This window comes from Ptychodera flava, chromosome 9, assembly GCF_041260155.1.
Source record: "Ptychodera flava strain L36383 chromosome 9, AS_Pfla_20210202, whole genome shotgun sequence".
Classification (NCBI taxonomy): domain Eukaryota; kingdom Metazoa; phylum Hemichordata; class Enteropneusta; family Ptychoderidae; genus Ptychodera; species Ptychodera flava.
This window is the reverse complement of record NC_091936.1, coordinates 15,863,172-15,887,370: the sequence shown is the minus strand read 5'-3', so window position 1 is coordinate 15,887,370 and position 24,199 is coordinate 15,863,172. Positions and strand designations below refer to the sequence as shown.

At 37.2% G+C, this 24,199-nt stretch overlaps 1 protein-coding gene across 2 annotated transcripts in view; it reads right to left on the bottom strand.

The window, feature by feature from the left end:
* LOC139140155 (glycine receptor subunit alphaZ1-like) overlaps positions 1-24,199 on the bottom strand; it is a 48,045-nt gene that overhangs the window by 5,792 nt on the left and 18,054 nt on the right. The window contains exons 2-7 of one of the 2 annotated variants that reach the window (XM_070709211.1): positions 15,151-15,386; positions 12,692-12,759; positions 11,905-12,128; positions 11,571-11,653; positions 8,409-8,543; positions 6,346-6,575 (exon numbers count right to left, since the gene is read on the bottom strand). In XM_070709211.1, coding sequence (XP_070565312.1) covers positions 6,346-6,575; positions 8,409-8,543; positions 11,571-11,653; positions 11,905-12,128; positions 12,692-12,759; positions 15,151-15,386 — 976 coding nt within the window. The remainder of the gene's footprint in view (positions 1-6,345; positions 6,576-8,408; positions 8,544-11,570; positions 11,654-11,904; positions 12,129-12,691; positions 12,760-15,150; positions 15,387-24,199) is intronic. The other variant, XM_070709212.1, reaches the window with a different exon arrangement.

The following is a 24,199-nucleotide window of genomic DNA, read 5'->3' as shown; positions in this document are numbered from 1 at the left end:
ATGAAAGTGGAAGAGCTGACCAAGTTGCATCATTGCTACAAAATATTCGTTTTACCCACATTACTTGTTGAGCTTGGACCTGACACTTAACATGTACGTGTCTTAGACCTCCAACACAGTAATCACTCACAAGAACGTTTTTTGAAATACGACGTTTTCTTCTGACAAAGCTGTCAACAAGGTCTTGAATGCGTGCACAAACATCCTCTGGCATTGCGATGACCGACGAAAGATACAGAATTTTAGAAACGGCCAAAGCTTTCGTCACTAAAACCCTCCCGTAGAAGGTCAAATGCCTACGAGACCAAGAGTTTAAGACATTCTCTAGGGCCTTCACTTTTGAATCCCAGTTTAACTGTTGACACAACTCCTCGTTGTATCCAAAATAAACCCCTAGAGTACTACTGGGTTAGTAGTCCATTGTATCTGTCCAGCTATATTATGACTATTTTGGAGACAACCAAGCCACATGGCTTTTGTCTTTTTCTCACTAAGTCTCAGCCCACTTATAGCATATCCATGACAGTTAACACTCTGTGAATAGAAGGTTTATCACGAACAAAAATGGTTGTATCATCAGCCAATAATGATATCTTTGCTTCTTTCTCTCCGTCGATACCAGGGAGAGTAATACCTTTGATTTCATTGTCATGTCTGACTTTACAAGCCAAAATCTCTATGGCTAAAAGAAACAGCTGCGCTGACAGTGCACAGCCTTGTCTGACACCACGCTTTAAATCAAAATAACTAGAAAACCAACCCTTATAGATAATGCAGCTTTGGGTATCTGTATAAAGAGTCTCCACCCACCTCTTAAAGGAAGCGCCGAAATTGAAGCGTGTTAATACTTCGTGCATATAACTGAAATTGACACTGTCGAAAGCTTTTTCAAAATCGACAAAAATAACAGCCCCCTTTCCGCTTATGTCTCTTCAAAAATGGAATATATCAGATATAAGCCTTACATTCTCACCGATAAAGCGCCCCTTCATGTACCCTGTTTGGTCGCTATGGATAAGAATTGGCAAAACTTTGCTTAACTCGACAAGTGAGTTACAAGCACCCCTACACTGTAAAAATAGCGGACGCTAGACGCGTCTTTACGCGTTCAAAATGTACATGTCGGTGTTCAAATTTGAACACCTAGTGTTCATATTGTTAACACCAGTGTTCATAATATTAACAATGATGTTCTAAACCTGAACACTATGTGTTAACAACGATCTCCTTCAAGTGTTCAAAAACTCAGCATCACAGAAATTTTACAATACTGTGAAACAATTAACAGTCTTTTGTGTTTTTTACTTTACAATGGCTATATTAAATTTACTATTGCTTCACTGTCAGGTAAACGTACACGGATTTTGGTGTAACGAATTTCACACCAAGTGAAAAATATTTCCGGCATACAATTGCTGAAAGCATGTTTTTTCTAAAAAAGGAAGTATACAAAATAATTTTACACGTTTATTACGGGTTGAAAGATTAAAAATTAGAAAAGAAAATTAGAAAACCACCATAAACGTTTTAATTTTAACATCGGCGTGCAAGAGGCGTTCTACTTCTAAACACTTGGTGTTCAAGTTTGGTGTCTTTTCCTATCCCATGATGCATCAAAACGGAAGTTGCGACATTTTTCTTGTAAGCGCACCCTGAAGTCGTGATCGTGCGGAAGCAAGGCTTGAAAGGGTAAGTTTTCTCTCCAAAATAGTAAAAGGTATTAGATTTTTGAAGCATCTATATTATCGTCCTTTAAAATTAATTGTATGGTACCTTGGAATAGCATAACTACGTGAAGAAACCTTTTTTCTTTCGTGGCTGCTATACCAACAACTAGCTGTGACTACGCAGTGGTACTTTTGGCCATAGCCTATCGATCGATCTCACTCGGGTCAAGGGTCATCAAAACACAACTGTAGCGATAACCCTTGCATAGTACCGCTGCGTAATCACAGCTAACACGTGTCCTTTAGTAAACACAATCGCATGTAAACCATCAGTTAAATATCGAAGAGTATACAATGTATTGTTTCAGTATATGAGAGTTGGCTTTTTTATTTTAATCATTTGATGACAAGAAGCATCAAATACTTTGTAACAGTATTGAAGAGAGGCACTGTATATGAAAGTCTCCCCTTTTCCTTAACCTAATCAGCCCCTTGTCTTTCATTTAAAGTTTCATCTCGCCATATTACCAATTGTTGCATTTTTTTCAGGATGTAAAAAGTTGGATCAAACTGAAAATCGAAGAGTTTTATAGAAGCTGGTGGTACAGATAACGAAGAAGATGAGTGTACAGGTAGCTGTCTGGAAACAAGCTTGAGAACCCCAGTTCATCTCTAATGTAGATTTAAACTTCCAAGGGTCAGTAACTGAATTTTGATAAATTTCTGTATTTTGTTCTGAAATAATCCAAGCTTTGGTAGCATGCTATGATCAACTAAATGTTGTCGGAGAATAAGCTTTCACAGACGTGTAGTCTCCCCTATTTAAATTAAAGCTGAAAGCGACAGACCATTCAGAGTAAAAATGTCCACTCTGAATTACTGATTTTTCTGAAATTTTCACTCTGAATTTTCTGTCACTTTCTGCTTCAATTTTTCATCATCCACCTTGCATCTGATGAAGGAGACTTCACGTCTTTGAAAGCTTATGCCCTTGTAACATTTAGTTGATCATAGCCTGCTACCAAACCTGAGATTATTTTGTATTGTAGCTCAACACGTCTCTTGTACCTAGCAACTGGTTTTTAGCTTTGCTGTCAGCTAAGTAGGTGGATGTGTAGCATTGTCCTCAAATTTTTACATCCAAAGGTTTTTCTTCAAAACAACCTGTACGAATCCTTTAATATTTGGATTACAGGTCCCAAGGGATTACCCTAATCAGATATGTTCAAATTATGATGAAATATGCAAATTTATATTTTTGAGGCTAATTTTGCTATTCTTTGGCAAAAATCTTCTTCTCTTTTACTGCCGTCTTCAATATTTGATAAACATGTCCCTAAGAATGACCATAGTCAAATTTGTGCTAGTTGTGATGAAATATTCAAATTTTTATATTTCATGGCAATTTTTGTCATTTTTTGGTCAAAAAATCTTTAAAAAATCTATTTCAAAACTGCTAATCGAATAGCTTTGATATTTAGGACATAGATCTCTACTGATAGTCTTTTTCAGATTGTTCAAATTATGCAGAAATTTGCAACTTTGTATTTTTAGGACATTAAAGACATTTCAGACATTTTTAAGACATTAGGGATTACTAGAATGTGATATGTTGAAGTTATGATGAAATGTACATTTTTTTCATTTTAAGGGTGATTTTTACCATTTTGGGTAGAACAAATTGTATAAAAATTAATAGCAGGGTACACCAGAATTTGAAAGGTCTTTATGAATATGTTTTAAATTTCTGAGAAGTATATTTTTGAAATGTCACCATTATTTCAGGGTTTATTTAAAGATATTACAAACAAACACACCTTTTTGTTCATGAAGGACTTTTTTGGACAAGGAAATAGGTTTTACCCCGCCGAGGACCCACTTTCCCCACTTTCTGCATGTTGTGCCTTACTGTGACACTTTGACAACTTGACATGTTGTGTTTACTTTAGTGTGGACAACTATATACCATGTGCACCAGAGAAGCCTTGACTAACTTCTTTTTTCTTCAAAATTTACAATTGTCTATACAAGAGGAAATGTCTTTAAGAAACCATCTTACAAAAATGGAGTATGCATTTCATACATATACGTGTTTTCAACACAATAAGTATGCGAAATTTTGAACTTTTTCAGATGATTTTTGTACATTTTAAACAAGTATGAACATAAAACGTCATCCACAATATGGTGATTTTTATTGCTTATGTTTTTGATAGGAAGGTGTAAACACTATTGTTTTTTCTCTGACAAACTTAACATACAAAGTTGCAATGTTTATTTTCCCATTTTACAGTAAATTATTGTATTTTACTCTAGAAATATTTCGTGGATTTTTAGAATAAAATATTTTTACTGGATATCAATGGTCTGTAATGTTATTTCAAGGCTTGAACACCCCGTGAACGCCCAAAATTAAAGGTGTTCAACAAGCGCGCATCATGTGTTCTAGCCTTTAACACACTTATCGTTGAACGGCGTCCATGCGTTCAAAAAGTGTTACAGCCCTTTGAACGCGTAAAAGCGTTCAATTTTTTGAACACATTTCCCGTGCAACGTGTGTTCAGATATGGAACACCATGGTGTTCAATATACTGTCTGATGAACACGTAGCGTTCAAAATCTGCACACGTATGTTCAAAATTGAACGTTGGTTGAACACGTAGTGTTAAATTTCTGAACGTCTAGAGGCGTTCAAAAAGTGTTACAAAAAAGCGTTTAATTGGTGTTCTATCCTTGAACACTTAACTTTACAGTGTAGGACACCGATTTTGATTTCTTGCCAAATGCAAATGTTCATCAGTCGCATTAAGGAGTCTTGAATGAGAGCATTACCAAATCCGAAGGGCTCATGAACAGTTCACTAGGGGCGCATGAAAGAAAATGATCCAGATGTAAGCATACTGAAAGCACAAGAACAGAATTGCTTTTAAAAATGGGAAAATGGAAGTCTTGGCATTTGCAATCTTCCAGAGCAAGAAAGCATCGAATCTTGAACCATGACGAGCAGTCGCTAAGCTTTCCACGATCAACTGACATCAACATTCAACAAGGCTAATAGTAGAACGACGAAGGGGTCGCGTACGTGTTTGACAGCAAGTGTATCAGTGATTCCATTCGACTTATAGTACGGCAAGCGAGCGTCCCTCTCTTGCCATAGAAGCTTTTAAATGACTGTGCACTTCCAATTGTATCGTGGCAAAATGCATTACTTTCAGCATCTTTGACCTTGAAATCGTTTACGTGAAATGCTGAAAAAAGTTTAATGGAGCTTGTACAAGACCACCGACGTAAAGTGACTGATGAACGCTGACCTTTGACCTTTGGTTAACTACATATCAAATCGAGGTAAATCACTTTCAGTGTACCCCCAACGCCGCATCTTTGTGCATTTGTATTCCTATCGACTTATGTAATTGAGATCTTGTTGTTTTAATTAATAATTTTACTGGTATCGATGACCACTGGTATACATAAACCTTTGTGTGAGATAGCTATCTCCATAACAGAGATCGTGATTGGATCGTAACTAAAAGATTCAATTTACAACAAGTGGTTATGTTTGCCACACGAACCAGACCGAATGCTTATGCACATCACTCTGAGATGCCTACTGAAATGCTCTTGTCTTTAAATTAAGAGTGACAAAAGTCAAAAAAGAATTTAAGTTGTCAAATAGAATGTGCTACTCTTCGAATTAAAGTCTTTTAACTCAAAATGACCGTGCTTGAACTCTAAATGAATGTGCGACCCTTCATGTGAAATGTGTTTTAACTAAAAAAGAATGTGCGACTATTCTAACGGAAAGAGTTAAGAACGGATTCTAGCAAAATGTGTTATAACTCAAACCGAATGTTAAGAATGGAATTTGGGCTTGATAACGAGCCATACTGGTAATCTAAACTCCATCATGTGTTCAGAACTGTTCATGAAGCATGGCGATGGGACTAGTTCTGATTGCTCCTCAAAGCTTCAATCTTAAAAGAGCTCACCTAACTAGTGGTAAGCAATAACGACAAGCAGTGAGTATTCCGTCAGAGGATCGGCCTATCGGAATCTCGATATCGGTAATTTTTGCGTTTGTGTGCCGCTGGGAATGTATTACCGTCCTTCATTTGCCATGTTTAGCTGATATCAATTTGGTAAAGACGTAGATGTAACGTGTGTATATTAATGGAAGAGTCACTGTGAAATTCTCTGTGGAAGGGCATTGTGTCAACCTCGTTTTGTCCACCACAGTAAATTGATTTCATCGAAATAAGAGACAAAACTCAAAGCGCGGACATAATTATTCAATTTAATTAAAATCATTCGATTCGTTTAATGTTTGGAGTACTTATCCAGAGTAAACCAGACTACGGAACCAGCGCATGACAGTTAGTTAAGATCGCTTTTTCATGCCGTGATTAGAGCAAGGCAAAGCACAAAGATCCAATTAAATTCACCAAGAAGAGCCTATAGGGTTTCTACGCAAGCAGCCTACAGGGATCAAGGCTGGAAGTAAGTATCGATACACGGACAAAAACCACAACAGAACACCCAACAAACATGGAGACACTAGCAGGGCAGGACAAGTTGAAGCCATGCATGTGGTTAGTCACGGGGTTCTCATACCTATTAGTCGCATTTCATTGCCAACAGATCTAGGGTCAGGTTTCTTTTATTTCAAACTCTCCCCTACCTTAACGTATGAGACCTTGGGCAAGCCCGAACGCACTCCTGCGGCTTGAGAAGTTATCGTCAAGAGCGTGGTGATACCCAATGAAACCCTGGCCGGCACACTCTCAGGATTCAACCAGAATGACAACCAGGAAATGACCACGATGACAATGGTTGGAATATAAGACTGAACTAAATGGAAGTCGTACATACGCTGTAGCTGAAAGTAGAGCCGCAAGCAGCTGAAACTACCTGTTTAAATCAAGATGACAAACACATCTTTACGAAAGAAATCTAATCCCGATTTCCCCTCAGAGTATAATGAACTAAAGTTTGAAGTGTTGTTACAAGAGGCAGCTGTCAACTTCTCTAAAACACATTTCAAAATGTTTAGGTCTTTCTAGACTTCTCGTCGGCGTCGAAGTCTTGTAATGACTGATGTACCCATTATGAGGTTGAGACAAAAATTAGGTATTTCCGCGTCGTATTAGATATCCATTTTTTGTTTTTGTTCGAATAGCAGTCGTGTAGAATTCACCGCTCATAATCCTTTAAAATATTTTGATTTCGAATCAGTCAAGGACTGATTTGCCTTGAAATAAAGTCTTGTAACTTTTTTGTATGACGTAGTGGACTACATTTTGTTTACGGACGTCAGTGTGCAACTCCGCCATCTTCTTTTTCCTGTCGGAGGACAATGCCGACCCGTGATGGTTACCCGAAAATGAAGGGTTGCGAAGATTTGTGGCAGAGTACACACTTTCCGGAACTTTTCATCTTGGAATCAAAGACCTCCCACCCCTGCATTCGACAATTTTGCTTTGGAGAAATATCTTGCGAGCATTATTTCATGTGTACACGATTCTGGGAAAATTGACAATGTGACCGCTTGTTTTTATATACAAGCCTGCGAGAATATTGAGTAAAAATGATAGCTGTCTTAAACTCAGAAGGAACCATATTGTCCACACATCAGCGACCTATTATTTTTGGAGGAGTATTTTTGAAACGTCAACGTACATTTTCCGATGAACTGTTTATTTAAATTCTTTAGGAAATCAGGATACTATTAATTTTACCAGAATACATAATTAAATTGATGGACGTTTATTCTAAATCTAACCATGCCAGGTGTCACTTCAAGAACAGACTCTCCATTCCACCCAGATTCTACGTCATGTACAAACAGTTGATAAAGTGTCACTAGCTAGGATACTGGATGATCAGTCGCTCGGAGAACTGAAGTCATTCCCTCTTACGAACGGTACAGATGAAACGAATTGCAGAGAGCCCTCTCACGGCACGGTGAATATTCCCGTATAGAGATAAGATTCACCGGGCTTAAAGTGAAAGTTTGGGGCAATGTGAAATATTTCTAGTTAAATTCCTAACCATCTTTACATGTCAACAGCGGGTTGTTTTCTTTCTTGCTTTTCAATATGTTTTATTCTATTTCCGACAAGTGGGCGCCGTAAATATTCGACCATGCTCCGTCGTCTATGGAAATTAGAATATTGAGCGGTTGCACAATCTGTCGTGACTTACACTGGAAGGACGGAAGTCCTTAGGGAGAGATCATGAAAGCTGTTTGGGAAATCAGCAGCTTCGATTCAGTTTGCATCAAAATGACTCCGTGTGAACCTGTCAATCGCTGGCATATCACAGGGGGACCTTTCAAATTCCTTATTCATTTATTCCAATTTATTTATTGATGACTATTAATGGAAACGATAAGTCCGGTAATTCTACCCCTCGTCTAATCAAGCGATTCATTAACTGGAAATTTAACCTTAATCAAAGCACATGGTAATGTAATTTTTTGATAGATCTTCTGACTCTGAAAAGTTAGCTATCCGAAAACAATTCTCTATGTTGAATCCGCGATGAAATACAACCAAGGACCATGTTCGAATTCGTGAGTAGACAAATTAAGGTTTGGAAGATAACCGATGAAACCTTTGAATTCTCAACTATCGAGACGTGATCATCTTTTATATCTGACGTGTTCAGTCGTTGCTACGCGTCTCAGTGTTATAATTAAGTCTCATTTAAAACTTTTTAGATTGCTGAATATTCAAAGGTTACCTGTTGTGTAGGTTTTGTTGTATTCTAACGTCTTGACTTCCGGCTCTCTAAATTCAGCAATCTCAAGTTCTTCATTGATGTCAATAGCGTTTTCATCGACCCACTGGAACAACAGATCACGTGTACGGAATCCATCTGGAAAGGATACAGTCGTAGAGAAGTTAATACATACAGACGTACATACATACATACACACATACATACATACATACATACATACATACATACATACATACATACATACATACATACATACATACATACATACATACATACATACATACATACGCACGCCCGCATGCACGCACGCACGCACGCACGCACGCACGCACGCACGCACGCACGCACGTACGTACGTACGTATGTATGTATGTATGTATGTATGTATGTATGTATGTATGTATGTATGTATGTATGTATGTATGTATGTATGTATATATGTATGTATGTACTGGACATTGTATTCAGTAGCTTGAGTCATATTTGTCTGATCGCTCTCAGAGAACCGTTGTTGAAGGAAGTTATTCAAAATGGTGTCCAGTTTTATCCGGTGTACCTCAGGGGTCCATAATTGGCCCCCTGTTATTTATCTTGTACATAAATGATTTGTTACAATGTGCTCGGTCTTTGAATGTAGTTTTATATGCTGGTGATTCAAAGCCCTATAAAACAATCAAGTCAATTTCTGACTTCGCACTCTTGCAGGATGATTTGGACAGGGTTACTTGTTGGTACTCAACATGGAAGCTAAAACGAAATGTTGAGAAATGTTGTTGCATTACATGTTCGAATAAAACCAAGTTTTCTTTTAATTATTCTATTGATACAGTACCGATTGCACGATGTACATCTGTAAAGGACTTGGGCGTCATCCTTAGTAGCTCCATGGACTTCTCTGAGCATATCAATAATGCAGTTAAGAAAGCAATGCGTAACCTTGGCTTTTTAAAGCGTTATTGTAAAGATTTCAGTGATGTTAAATCTTTAAAGACTCTGTATATCGCCCTGGTACGCAGCGGCCTCGAATACTGTTCTGTTATCTGGAATCCGTGGCAGCAGAATCTTGTTGATAAGGTTGAAGGTGTTCAAAAGAAATTCATTAAGTACTTGTGTTTTAAACTGAATATGCGTTACTGTTCATCAGGATACACAGAATTATGCAATTTTTTCAATTTGCCTCCTCTATACAATCGTAGGAAGGTTTCTGATCTTAGCTTCCTGTACAAATGTGTTCATTCTGTGGTAAATTGTTCTCATTTAACTCAAATCCCATTGAACGTTCAACGTAGTCTACGGGCAAATCTACCATTTCGGGTACCCTTTTCCAGAATCAATGTTCGTAAACACTCCGTTTTGCCACGCGCTTTAAGCACTTATAACGATATTGCAGAATTGCGCTCGAGTATTGACATTTTTAACAGATTTAGTCTTTTTAAAACAAGTGTAAGGAATTATTTTTATTCATGATTTGTATGTTCTTTGTAATTGTCCTTTGCGTTAATTTTGTGTTTGTCTGTATTTTATGTATTTTTATGTTTTGCGGAGCCTGTAATTGGGAATTTACTCCTGTTGGTTATCCGAATAAATAAATAAATAAATAAATAAATAAATAAATAAATAAATAAATAAAATAAATGTATGTCTGTATGTCTGTATGTATATGTCTGTCTGTCTGTCTGTCTGTCTGTCTGTCTGTACGTATGTATGTATGTATATGTGTGTATGTGTGTATGTATGTATATATTGTATGTATGTATGTATACATATATCATATAATATATATATATATATATATATATATATATATATATATATATATATATATATATATATATATATATTATATATATATATATATATATATATACACTCTGTTATAAACATTGCCATAAATCACTGGCCTCTTATAAAGACAACAGATGCGTGCGAGTCAAAGGCACTTGCTATCAACGACACATAATAGCAATGTATTGCCCGGTCGCCTAAACCTGTCGCAACTTCTCTTTAACATTTCGCACGGCACAGATCACAACCGGATCGAAATATATGCAAAACAAAAAATACCATAGATATTGAATTAGAGGGTTCAAATTGGTAAACTCTCCAGCGATAATTTAAACGAAAGTGACAGGTGGTTTATTCCATGTGCGTAATCAAACTGCAAGCTCTTTTGTTGATGACAGATGTTAAAAAAAACCGTTTCACTGACCAAAGTTGCAAACGGCACATACGATGGAACTGCGGCACGAAATTTTAAATGTTCGCATAGGTTTTTCTTGAGATAAAGTAAGACTTTTTAAGTTTTATGATTTCCTCAAGTGACTCGTACATAGCGAAATAGCAATCTTCATATGAAAAGGACACGGTGACAACAATGGGAAACGATGCTCTATCGTTGAGTTAGCAGAATGTCTTCGGAAGAAGCTTAAGGCCGGGTGTGCATATCTGTTGGATTTTGTTCAATTTTTTATGTGTATTACTTTTAGTCTATTTTTATGTTGACCTTTTGGTTGAAATCTTACAATGTATATATGAGGAAATGCATGTGTTCCAAAGTTTGAGAAAATTTCTAAATAACAGCCCTGAAATACTGGATTGAATCGGCAAATTTCTTTCGCGACGATAGGTTAATAACATATAAAAGAAGTGCATAGTTGCCTTGGTAGACCTCCTCCAAACTTATTCGTTTCGGAATTCTTGGAAAGATACAACCAGACCTAAAACCAAAGGTGTTGTTTGTTGAAAGTAATAAATTTCTTCAGCAAGATTGTAAAATTTCAAAAAGATCACGTGAAAGTTACTCAGTCATCGTAAATGTTGCCGTGTACCACATATGGAAGAAAGAAGTGTTTCAGCAATGATGTCAAACGTTGCAACAACTGATGAACTACACAGTTTTCACAGCGCACTTTTTTGGCCCGGGATAATAATACTGACCACTTCAATCATCGTGACCGAATATCTTTACAGCTTTGCAGATCTTGAAAAGTTTTTGCATTGTGGAATCTGTCTCTGAAAAGCTAGTGGTTCCGTTCTTGCAGTTTTTGACGATACAAGGTTCATTGTTTTCGCTGTTAATTATATCGACAATTTTAATGGGATTACTATGTTACCGGCGTGAAAAGCTACGCAATAAAGTCGATTTTGAATATGTGCACTCACAGCTTTCCATGGTGAGATGACAGATTTGAACATCCATCGGATAATAACGAAGATCCATGTTGCAGGCCAACGTCAAACTGACTCTAAAACAGGGAAATAAGAAAGTTTGTGTAATGAATGATTCTGAAGAATAAATAGGTTTTATTTTATCACAAATCAAAGACAGCTGATGACTTCGCCGTTAAATAGTGAAATCGTATATAATGGGGTAAATGTTCATACCTGAACGCATTAACTTATGTTATTCACTTGTCCCATTTCCGGATTAAGAATGCTTTGACTTTCAGACTAGGTATCGAAACTGAATTTCAAGATAATCTTTGACGTTACAAACCTCATACTCAGCAGAACATCCCCGTTTGGATATATTCGCAAGGCCTCGTTTTTGACGGTCAGCTGGTGTAACTTGCCGTCTTTCTCGTTCGTGAAGAACATATCCGGGACCCAGAGTTTGTCAACGAGTTGCGGATTAACGCTTAAACTGAAAGTGGGTTTGCCTGAGAACTTCAGCCTCGGGTCGTTCCATCTTTGTCTAATGAAAGCCATCAGGTTGAAATCCTTGAAGGGAAAATTTTACATATATTTGATAATCTCATAACCATTTAAAGTTAAGCGACAATTTCGAGAAATCTTTGGATCTCAAGATATCTTTATGTTTTGGGTTCAGATATAATTTGCAACTCACAACCAAAGTACATTAAAGAAAATTAATAGGTTTAGTCATGCAACTCAGCTGCAATAAATTTACCAATATTTATCAACAGCGAATTTCGGTCTACCAGCTAACCTCTTTCGGAAGTTGAATGGATAAAAATGACTAAGAACTCAATTAATGACATTCTAAAAGCTTTAATAACAAAGAGAATGCAAATTGAAGGGTTCTCATTTATGATAAAGAATTATTTCCACCCCACAGGCTTCATTTACTTTCGCTGAAAATCATGGTTCAGTTCCAAACAATATTCAGTCGAGCGCTGTCCCTTTTCATTACGCGTTAAATCAAAGACTGCGCAATTTCCAACTACTTCTGCGTAAACGCTTTTGAGAAAAGGAAAGTCTGGTGTCTCATTAAAGTGGGTTATATATTTCTCATCAAAAGAGCCAAGGAAACTGTTCGTTACCATGGTTGCAGCGACTGTACTGAATCCGCTGATGACGTATATACTTGTTGATACCATCACTGGTGGTCCTTCAAGGTAAAGAGGGTATAAAATATGAATTATGGAATGGCTTACAATATTTGAGTTGCGCATGGAGCCATCGGAACGGAATGGACATTTCTCAGGTTTTGTGCAGGTGACTGCAAATCGCAGCCACTTGCACAGTAAGTGTAAACTTAAAAGTGACATTCATTAATCGCTTAACCCCCCATCCCTCTTCTGCATTAACGAACCTTTTTCGCTTTCTGATCTTCTGTGACCATCTTAGGTGTCCTCTAACTACACTATGCACCTGCAATTTGCATCCAACGCCGTGTTACTTCGATCCATACTTACCGACATTTCTATGAGAGAATATACTCTGCGACTATTCAACGGAACTATAAAATTGTGAGTAGACTATACACAAGCACACGATTATTACATTATGTAAAATGTAAGTTTTTAGGCGAATTACATGCCAATCAACCACATATAGGGCCTGAAAAAGTTCGGTGACCCTCTTATCACTAGTTGGGACAACGATCGTGATGGACTAGAGCACTTCATTAATTGCATGATGAGAAGTCTAGTGGCTTTCAATGAATAGTAAATTATGCAGTTTATTCACGACTGTGATGTACTCGAACACGCTGACTGTTTTTAATCCATAATTTCTCATTTTCGCATACATCATGAATATTTGAAATGTGGAACAATGATAAGTATTGGAAATGGGGGAACAATTACAGTATGAATAAGAATCATAATAATGAATTCGTGTACATTATAACTATTGACGCATTCATCAGTTCCTTCATTTAGCAAGGGTAAATTTATGCGTTTGTACTATGAAATTTTACAGCAGATAAATTGCGATAACAAAACAATACCTAGACCAACATACTTCAGGCTTCAGGTATAGAAACAAATGAAAACTCAACTTGACAAGTATTTTAAATGATTTTTCTCCTTCAGGAAAGATTATTAATTATTTGTAATTCAGTTATGATGTCGGGTCAAGACGCTGCCAAAGTTTTTTTTTTAATATTCGCGGCGCGACAGTCGCTATGTTGTTAAACCATCCATCAATTGCTATAGTGTATTTACACAACACGATAACAAAAAATGGGGCACAATAAAGATCCTGCTGCAGAGTTAACAGACCGCAGAGCCAACGACTGGGTCAATGATACGGGACACTGAATTTCGCTACTGGTACTCTGTACATCTTCCAGAGTAAACAAATCAGGAAGACAAGTTGTCTATGTTCCGAGTAAGTTTACCCCAGGAAAGATGAATTATTTTCTGCAATGCAGCTATAATGTCGGATCGAAATGCCGTATGATTTTTTTCCGTCATTCATTCTCTGCCTACGCCGACGTTCTTTAAATTATTCATTTATTGCTCCAGTGTTTACGCGATTGATGAATCTAAAAGTTTATAAAAGACGGTGAAAACAGTCAGAGGCCAATAACGATTCTGCTCTAGAGTTAATAGACTGTGGAACCTATGTCTGGGTCAATGATACGGGGCTCGGCATTTCGCTATCGGCGCTCTGTGCAGAATTACACACAATAAATATTTTAGAATGGGAGGCCGTGATCCATGCAGGTCTGAGCTTGCCCGCGAGCGACTTTGTCTGATGTTTTAATAATCGATGGTTGAAATGTCAATCATCGATCTTTTTCATGCAGAGCCGAACATCATGAATGGAAGATTGGATGAGTTCTGGTCAATGCCAGTCAATTTTATTGTTCCTTCGACTTGAAAGTCAATGGTACGAAAAAGATTTTGTCGCATGCTGACGCTTTTGTGGATTTACCATCTTACCAAGATTTTTTTCATCAAAACTGTGAAAAATTTGACATTTTTTAAATTCTTTTGATGCAATTTCTGTCATTTTCGTAGATGAATTCTCCTTGAGAACTATGTTTATCAGTACCTTAGGATTACCCTGTGAACTTTATTCAAATTTTGATGAGGTGGCTTACAACTGGGGCAGGTTGCAAAAATACCCTTTTCAGAGATGAAAAACAGGCCAAGTGGTACGTTGGCTTGTCTTCTTCGTAAATTAATACAGTCGGGTCTCTTTGCTGTTCTGAATCAATTCTAATTATTAATATTAGTTGTGATCAAAGTTTCAATGTTGTGTTTTTAGAATTATATTTTTTTTTTTTGTGAAACAAAATTTTACGCTATCAAATCTTTACCTGACTGCTCGATTTGCAGGCTTTAACGACGAGCCCGGGTTTGCTTGGATAGTGCATATGGCAATAATATTTCATTGGGGTCTAAAGATGTTCTCAGAAACTGCCAAATAGGTGTCGGTGATATTTTCATACGGCAAGATACCATTCGACCTGAGAACAATCACATGAAACAAATTCAACGCTCAATTTGAATTTCAAATTCAACAAGGCTAGGTCAGGCTAACTTACCGGAAGGGTTGGGCCTAACCCTGGAGTCGTATCCTTCCAGTAATTGGTCCAGCATATGACTTAAAGCTTTGTCCATGTCATAGTGGGGATCGTGACCTTGGGTTTGATGTGAGTGTAGTGACGTAAAAATGACGCCACTCTGAGTTGCGTTGTAATCGATATCGCCGACAACCTCAGTGGTGACGTCCACATTTTCGGTAGTGTTGACTGACTGTCTGGGTATTCTATGGCCAGCGCTGAAATTTAAGGAGAAAGCGGAAAATACATTGATATAATTCTTCTGTTTCTATTATCTACTTATCCTTGCCTTATGCCGATATCACACGCTAGGAAAATGCTTGGTACACGTTCAGTATATTTTTACGTATATTGAAGTATCTGGAACACCACATTAGTGGTATACCTAAGATATATGCAGAACAAAAGTATACGTAGAAAAGATCTTTGTCAACCAAGTACGTACTGTACTTATGCATTTTATTTGTACACATACATACATACATACATACATACATACATACATACATACATACATACATACATACATACATACATACATACATACATACATACATACATACAGACAGACAGACAGACAGACAGACAGACAGACAGACTCACAGACATGTACGTTTATACCTAACGTATATTTTCGTATATAAAACATTTTGCCTTGTGACTATCACTGTTGAGTCGTCCATATTACGAATTCGGACCAGATTGTATACGTGTTACAATGCTTCACGCTATTGTAATCATCGTAAAACAAATGTGAAACTGGAGTGTCTCGACACTGTTTGACAATCAAACATGACCTCTACTTCAGCCCGCCTTTTGCTGTCCTCGTGGACAGCTTTGTCGCCTGAAGCTATTGCAGATAAGTAAATGTAGCACGACCTAGAAAATGAAAATCTTAAAAATTTTGCACAAACGCGCTTCAAGGAAAGTTCCAACCATTCTCTTTCAAAATCAGGAATAGAAATTTTCGTCCTGGAGAAAACATTACTTGAAATTTACTGATCTTTGAAAATCGACATAATCGATATCTCTATGTTAACTCTATGAGAAAGAATTACATTTTTTATTTTCAAAAAACAACAACAATAACAAGAGGGGGAAAACTTATATCACAGGCTTCAAACTATGTCCTTACAAGCAGCATGCAAGGAAAGTATTGCAAATTTGAGAGTCTTAACCCTTTGAGCGCCAAAGTCAATTTTTGTCAACTTTACAAAAGATACCCTGCCCAGTCAAATTTTGCCAGATGTTTGCCAAAAATTTGATCAAAAACTGTAGCTAATTAAATGTGGTGTCCATTTGCTCCAAAATTATCTAAACAAATACAGAAAAACTCATAAAGATTGGTAAAATGTTACACTAAAATTTTGGTGGGAAAAATTACAGCGCTCAAAAGGTTAATATCTTAACCCGAGGCGCATTCTACCACGAGCAACGTCTGCGTCACGTGTTTCTGCCGTATGTCGTCACATGTCATCAGAAGTCTTGCCGCGTGTGAGTGAAGAGGGTCGTGATACAAGATAGCAGCTTTGCATGCTTACTGAACCAAGCGTTTATGATTAGGTCTGCAGCTGACTTGAATGGTTTTTGGCGCTGTCTCCCTTTGTCAAGTTAGTAGCGCAGGTTTTGGGATCGAATCCCACAGGAAAGTTACTGAATTTGCATAAACAAATAAGAAAAAAAATAGAAAAAATAATCAATAAGATACTTTATTAGAGCCCTCGAGCATGATATTGTCTTCAAAAAAGACATGTTATACATAAACAGAAAACTGGAAAATACACAATAAAATGCCAATAACTTTTTGAAAAGGGGACAAAATCACCAATTACGGGTAGTTTAAAATCGTCAAACTTGAAAGTTGGTTGATAATTACCATTAAATTTGATCGGGGGTTGCAAGCAATTCGGCAATCATAAAAAACTGAAGATACAAATCAAGCATGGGACTATAATGTTGTTGTTGTTACTATGCATACCTTGCAACGTAAATACACACCTGTATCCATACTGAATAGGAAAATACAAAGATAGATAAATGTATTTACACGCAACTCAGAGCCACTTTGTACAATTTGTTGGTAGGTAATTAAGGAATCTGAAATAATAAGCTTCTGTTCCATAAACACAGAATCCCTCACATGATTATCATTCATATTACACATCAACTTGTCTTCGTGCTCACGGGACCATTCCGAGAAGATTTTTACGAATAGTGCAACTTTTGTAACCTTCTGTTGTTACTTAATGCGAGTTAGCCTTCAGCTCTTACGAGGGAGACGATCAACAGTGACTGATTGTAATCGTTTATATTTTACACGTGATACAGAGATTTTATTCCTCCTAGCGCACCATGTTAAACTCAAATGCCCTGCTCAGTGCATTAGGATTAGAGAGCGCAGACGATTATTCTGAGCACGTATTTCCATTACAACGCAAAGGGGAAGTAATTCTATAGGTTACGCGTGACAGTTTCACAAGTGATCCTCTCCCTGAAGAGCCCACTTATCATCTTCAACCATTTGTTTCAGACTCAATGACGACTAGCAGCATATCTTGTCAAATACAAGACAGATTTCTGCGACAAATCGAAAAGTTTCTTCGGAAAAGGGAAACCGTCGACTCATAGAGACAACATCCGTTTAAATGTTAGTAAGCTTATATGATGCCTGTTTTTTCAGCACTTTCAGGAAAAAATACAAAATTATGCAAGAAATCACAAGGATAAAAAAAAGTTTTGTTTGGCGCAATCATTGGTTTAAAAATTGCACATGGCTGGAAAATAAGCGGTCGACAGCCTCTGTTTTTCCCAACTGCTCTTAAGGTATTATGCGCCTTGAAAGTGAAAGACTTAAACGTTTGCACAAACTTTCATAAATAAAACTTTCAACAATTCTCTTACCAATTAATCAGCAATAAAAATCAGTTGTCACCGCGCAAAGTTTGGAACAAGCTATACAAATTACTCAGCATTTTGCGATATTAGAAATTTAAAATTTCTGCCGTCCCTGTGTTAATTCTACGGGGTAAAAAAAAATTAGATTTATGAAAAACTAAGACGTTGAGAGGTTTTCTTCCTCCGAGAGCTTTGAAATAAGCCCCCACAAGTGGTAGATCAGAAAAGAATTGTAGAAATTCGAGAGCTCGAATATCTCTCCCCGAGGCGCGTTTGTTCTAGTACATTAATCTATCCTATGTAACAGGGCATCAGGTGTTTGGCTGATTTAGAATGTCGTTGATAAATTTCAATGTTCACCGCATAGTAAAATGATTCTCCGCAACGTCGAAAATGCCAGTTTTAATATTTCTACCCATGAGCTATGAGATTTGGTTTTTTATTGAATAAGCCCACCGCTGATGAAATAAATTAAATTTTGGGCTGAAGCCTATTGAAACGACACGGAGAACTGTTTAATCATCATTAATGCCGCTTCTCCGCTGTCCCGGAACACGTCTCTTGTTTAATTTGACTAATGCAAACGTACATCATCAATTCGTCTTGGAACGTGCAGTGCATCACCGCCACATGCCGTGTTTCCGACTACATCTCTTTAGCAGCGAGAGCACGCCTCGATGAGAGACAGTCCCGGGCTCTCAAAATCCCAAAACTGGATTGCAGCGTTTGTAGGCTCATTTTGAGACACATAACGGAAGGGAAAATATTTTTCTCGCTTTCTTTTTGGGCCAGACGGTTTTAAAGAATAATCCACAGCTGCAAACGATTCAACATTACCTTAGGAGAAATGGCGTATTTGGTCATCATTAATTAAAAACATCTCGAACCAGCACTAATTCTAAAACTAGAGATGTATGTGGCTATACGTCCTTCAAGTACGCGTATGCCTTATATTTATCTGAAAATATTATTCCGCATTGAATTAATTAGACAATGGCGGCCATCTTGTTATGAAGTCCTATCACTGATAAACTTAAGGTCCTCATTATGAAAGATACTACATGTAGCTTACTGTTCCTTAGGGCAAAGCATGCATATGGGTCAAAGCTGAAAATTACATTTTTTTAGTAACTTAACTCTCTTAAGGTATTATGGGCCTCGAAAATGAAATACTTACACTTTTGCTAAAATTTTCCTCAATGAATCTTTCAATCATTGTCTTTCAAAATCAAGAATAAAAAATTGGGGGGGGGGGGTCACCGAGCAAATTTTGGTACTAAGGAAGCAAAGTATCTAAGATTTACAGATATTTAAAATTCAAAATGGCCGCCATCCCTGTGTTAACTCTATGGGGAAAATAAAATTTTCAATTTTCGAAAAACTAAGACGGTGAAAAGTTTTCTTTCACTAAGTAAAATGAACCCCATAAGAGGAAGATCAGAACAGAGTTGATAAAGTTTGAAAGCCCGAGGCGCGATCTACCTTAAATCGAGTACTCATAGATCAAAGGACGATAAGTTCGAGACCCGGATGTGGCAAGTGTAGCGGACTCAATATCAGAGGATGGTGAGTTCGACCTTTTAGCGAGGCACTTAACTCCTCATTGCTCAATCTGGGGAGTGGATGAAGGGCACCTCATCATGTAAGTGGGCTTCATGCCCATTGATGGAGTAAATAAATAACAAAATATCAGACTTTCATCTTCTGCAGCTTGAACGCTTATGTTTAATTACCCTGTATTCCAATAGGCTAAAGAGACTGCTATTAAACTACGCGCAGAAGAAGCTGGTATCTGTTACTTGAAAGGGTGTTAGGTCGTTCAGGGCCTCTTCACCGATTTTGTTCTGCTCACTACACAACCCCGCGTTTTTACCGAAGAGAACTACTAAGGCTCGGCGCCAAACTCTGATTTCATCCGCGAAATCGGGAAGTCGTTCACCTTTGTCAAAATGTCTAAAAACCAAGTTCGTCCAATCACTGCAGAAGAGTTTGTGCCCCAAAACACGGACAAGACTCACATCGCTTCGCATTGTTCTCCCTCGCTCTTCTGACACAATCATTTATTTGCATTTAAAACCGACGCTATACTCATGCCATTTGTCAGGATTGAAACTTAAGTGACTCATTTGCATAGTAAACGTAGAAGGAAAAATCTACCAAGAGACATTTACTTTCGCCAACTTCGATGAAAACGAAACCTTGCTGATCTACACCACACAGTTGACAAATGGATAGTACTTTCCATTCATATTTCGCACATGCTAGTCTGGAAACCTATCTCTTTGATATATGTAACTCTTACATCATGATTCCCCCGTTCATTATCTATCGAACGCTCTTCAATATCAATTCGTACATCACAATCCGAATTCTTCAATATCTATCCTTCCATCATGATTAACCCTCTCCAATATCTGTCTTCATATTTTGATGCTCTTTAATGTGCTACCTTACGTCATGACGCGCGCTCTCCAATATGTAAGCCTTCATCATGATCAAAGCTCTTCTATCTTGATGCTCACAGCTACATGTATACATATATTGACGCACGCCCATGATCCACGCTCTGTAACGTGTAACCTTCAATCATGATCCATATATCTTACCCTTGATGAGGGATATATATGGCAAACCCATGTGTTCACATAATGCGTCACGTTATAATATCCTTGTGCGCCCCCGTAGACTGGAAAACCACCAAAGCGTGTAAAAGTAATTTAGGTGACGCACGTCACGTTCATTAGAACCTCAGGTATGTCAAATATAATATGTGTCAATCGTCGAGGATAGAATACCCCAAGATGACCATTCTTGATTTGTCATTTCCCTAGTTTAATTGGTTTATTTGTGATTCCATTGATTCCGTTAAAGGTGTTGAACTGAAATCCAAACGAAATAAGAGGTATTAAATATCTTTCATTATTTTCTCAATTGCCGACGGCCATATTTATTGATGACGTTGCATGGTGGATTTTACCCGATCGCATCTTCCATGCCACTGCAAAATTTAAAACAGTTTTAATTTTAATAACCTATTTCTATTAATAATATATTTATATATTCTATACTTATGTGTATCATGCTGTTTACATCATATTTGTCCTGGAACAAATGTCAAATGTCGTCGCCATCTTTTATTTTTGCTTTTTCCGCCCGGGTGAAAGGTTCTAATAACCCACTGAGAAGTCGTCTTCTGGAGATGATCTTACAAGCCCCGGTCATAATCTTATCAGGTCAATTCCATGTGCATTCATCATTTCAGCAATTGTTCTTCACGGTCTATTTCACCAGCCCCTTCTCATAGCCTCAACTGATTTCCTGTTGAGACTTAGGGCACCATAGGGGCCTCAGGCTCCGATGATGATGATGATTATTAAATATTTAAAAATGAAGAAAAATAAAAATATATTTGGACTCAGTAAAGTTGTTGTTGTTATTGTTTTAGTTGATGGTATTTGCAGAAAAGAACAAATTATGCGCTGCAAAATTCAATACAGCCTTACTGTACACATGGAGGTAAGCTACCTCCATGCTATAAACATGCGTTGCAAAATTGAATTTTACAGCGCATGTGTATATAGTATAAAGGCTGTATCGAATTTTGCAGTGCATGTGTATAGTTTGGCTGTATTGAATTTGCAGCGCATACTTTGTTCTTTTCTACAAATACTATCAACAAAAACAATAACAACGACAACAAATTTACTGAGTCCGAATATATTTTTATTTTTCTTCATTTTTAAATATTTAATCATCATCATCATCATCACCATCTGATCATCATCATCGGAGCCTGAGGCCCCTATGAGGGCACTAATGCATATTTTGCTCGGATACATGTCACCTTGGGTGACCTCAGTGCAGTACACCGGCATTACATTCTATGAACAAACCCGGTCCGGAAGATAACCGTTCGATTTCAGCAAAGAAATTCAACTATCTTGAGAACATTTTCACGTTTAAGGTACCAGTAGAAGTTTACTTATACATTTTGCAGTATTCTTCTTCTGTTTGTGAAATAGGGTCTCTTGTTCCAAACCGCAAATCGCGTAGACTTGTCAACACAGTCTGTATGTGTCTGATGTCCAATATAATTGTTATCGCCTGAATTTTAGTCCAGACTAGAATTCATGTGTCGACAATGCCAATTCATGTCGCACAACGCATCGTGTTCGCAAGATTAGTGCCTTGTATTTCAGCATAATTTAGGGAGAAGGAGGACATATACTTATTTTAGAACTCAAACAATGAAAATGATATCAAACGTTACAGTCCTTGACCTTTGTTAGCAAGCAAATCGATCACCTTACCCGCGCTTTTTTCCTTCAAGTTGAATCTGTTTATGTGAAAATCAGGTGAGGCGGAGTGCGCTCCCATTGTCGCCGTTCTTCGGAATTATCTTCCACATTAAATTTCTCCCGCCTAGCGCCTCTGGCCTGCCAATATTTCAATCTATTAAACATTCAGAACGAATCCTTTCAAAGAATTATTTGTTTACTTTATTCCTCTATGATTTCTTTTTACATAATATATACTTTTTTATTCCGATAATTCAGTCGTGACTCTATTTTAGCGTTTAAGCTTATATCGTCTGCAATCTTTTCTATTGTCTGTCGATGCGCCTAAAATGCATTTTTTACTTTTGATCTCCCTTTTGTCGCCTGTAAATACAGATGCTGTACAAATAAAGTATTGTCACGTTGGTCACAAAGTATAAGTTGTAACTAGAAAACTAATTATGTTCACATAAAAAAGTCGTGAAAAGTGGGTTATTTCTTTAACCGATAATTGAGTTATCGCTCCCGTGTGTATACATACATAATTTGAACGAGACGTATAGGTAATGAAGTCGTATATTTTGAATAATTGTATAAAATTTATGGTTTCCTCTGTTAAAAAGCGACGCGTCATTTCTCTTCTCTTCACTGAAGAGCAATTTTATTTATAACTGCTATAGTGTCGACTAGATCATCGTTATAGCACTCTTTGTAAATTTTGATGTCAAATAGGATATTTTGAGTTCAACAGATAGTATCGTCAAACCTCAGTGTTTTTGTCGAAGGGCTGAACTGACTCGTAAAGTTTAACGACGCTCACTGACACCGACGAAGTTATCAGATGCTCGCATGCCTCTGATTTGAAATGCCTTTATCATGACAGTTGTGAGCAGGTTCAAATGTTGCTGTCTGTTTTTCTCATCTCAAGAAATAACTACCACTTGAGATGTGAAAGTGCATTGTGTCGAAAGATAAGTATATGTACGTCGATAGTATGTATGTATGTATGTATGTATGTATGTATGTATGTATGTATGTATGTATGTATGTATGTATGTATGTATGTATGTATGCATGCATGCATGCATGCATGCATGCATGCATGCATGCATGCATGCATGCATGCATGCATGCATGCATGCATGCATGCATGTATGTATGTATGTATGTATGTATGTATGTATGTATGTATGTATGTATGTATGTATGTATGTATGTATGTATGTATGTATGTATGTATGTATGTATGTATGTATGTATGTATGTATGTATGTATGTATGTATGTATGTATGTATGTATGTATGTATGTATGTATGTATGTGTAAACAATAGATTGTGTATACATGTATCCGAATGAAACAATTCACCATCATAAACGAAGTCTATCCAAAACAATTCTTCTAAGTTTTATATTCGCTAATTTTATACCTCCGACGGACGTATGATCGGAGCTATAATACATAAACCTGAACGACAAATGCAAAGGGCTTATTGATAACTTAAGTCGTGAAACCAGCGTCCGGACGGTTCTTATTGGATATCTTACAGCAATCAACGAATGATTGCTACACCAAAGTTGATTATCCCCATAAAATATGACATCGACACGAAGTCACACCAGCCACTAAATATGTGAGTGTATCTTTGCTTATGAAAAACGTATTTTTACTTTCATCTTTGTAAAAGAGTATTTTATATGTGTTTACATATTTTTTTTGTTTTGTTTTGGTTTTTTGTCTGTCTGCGCACCATACATGGCGTTCTCAAGCTGCAACACAGATATGATTCAAGTGACGGGGTACCAGATAGTAATTATAGATTTCATCGCCGACATCATAGTAATTTTATATGCCTAGCG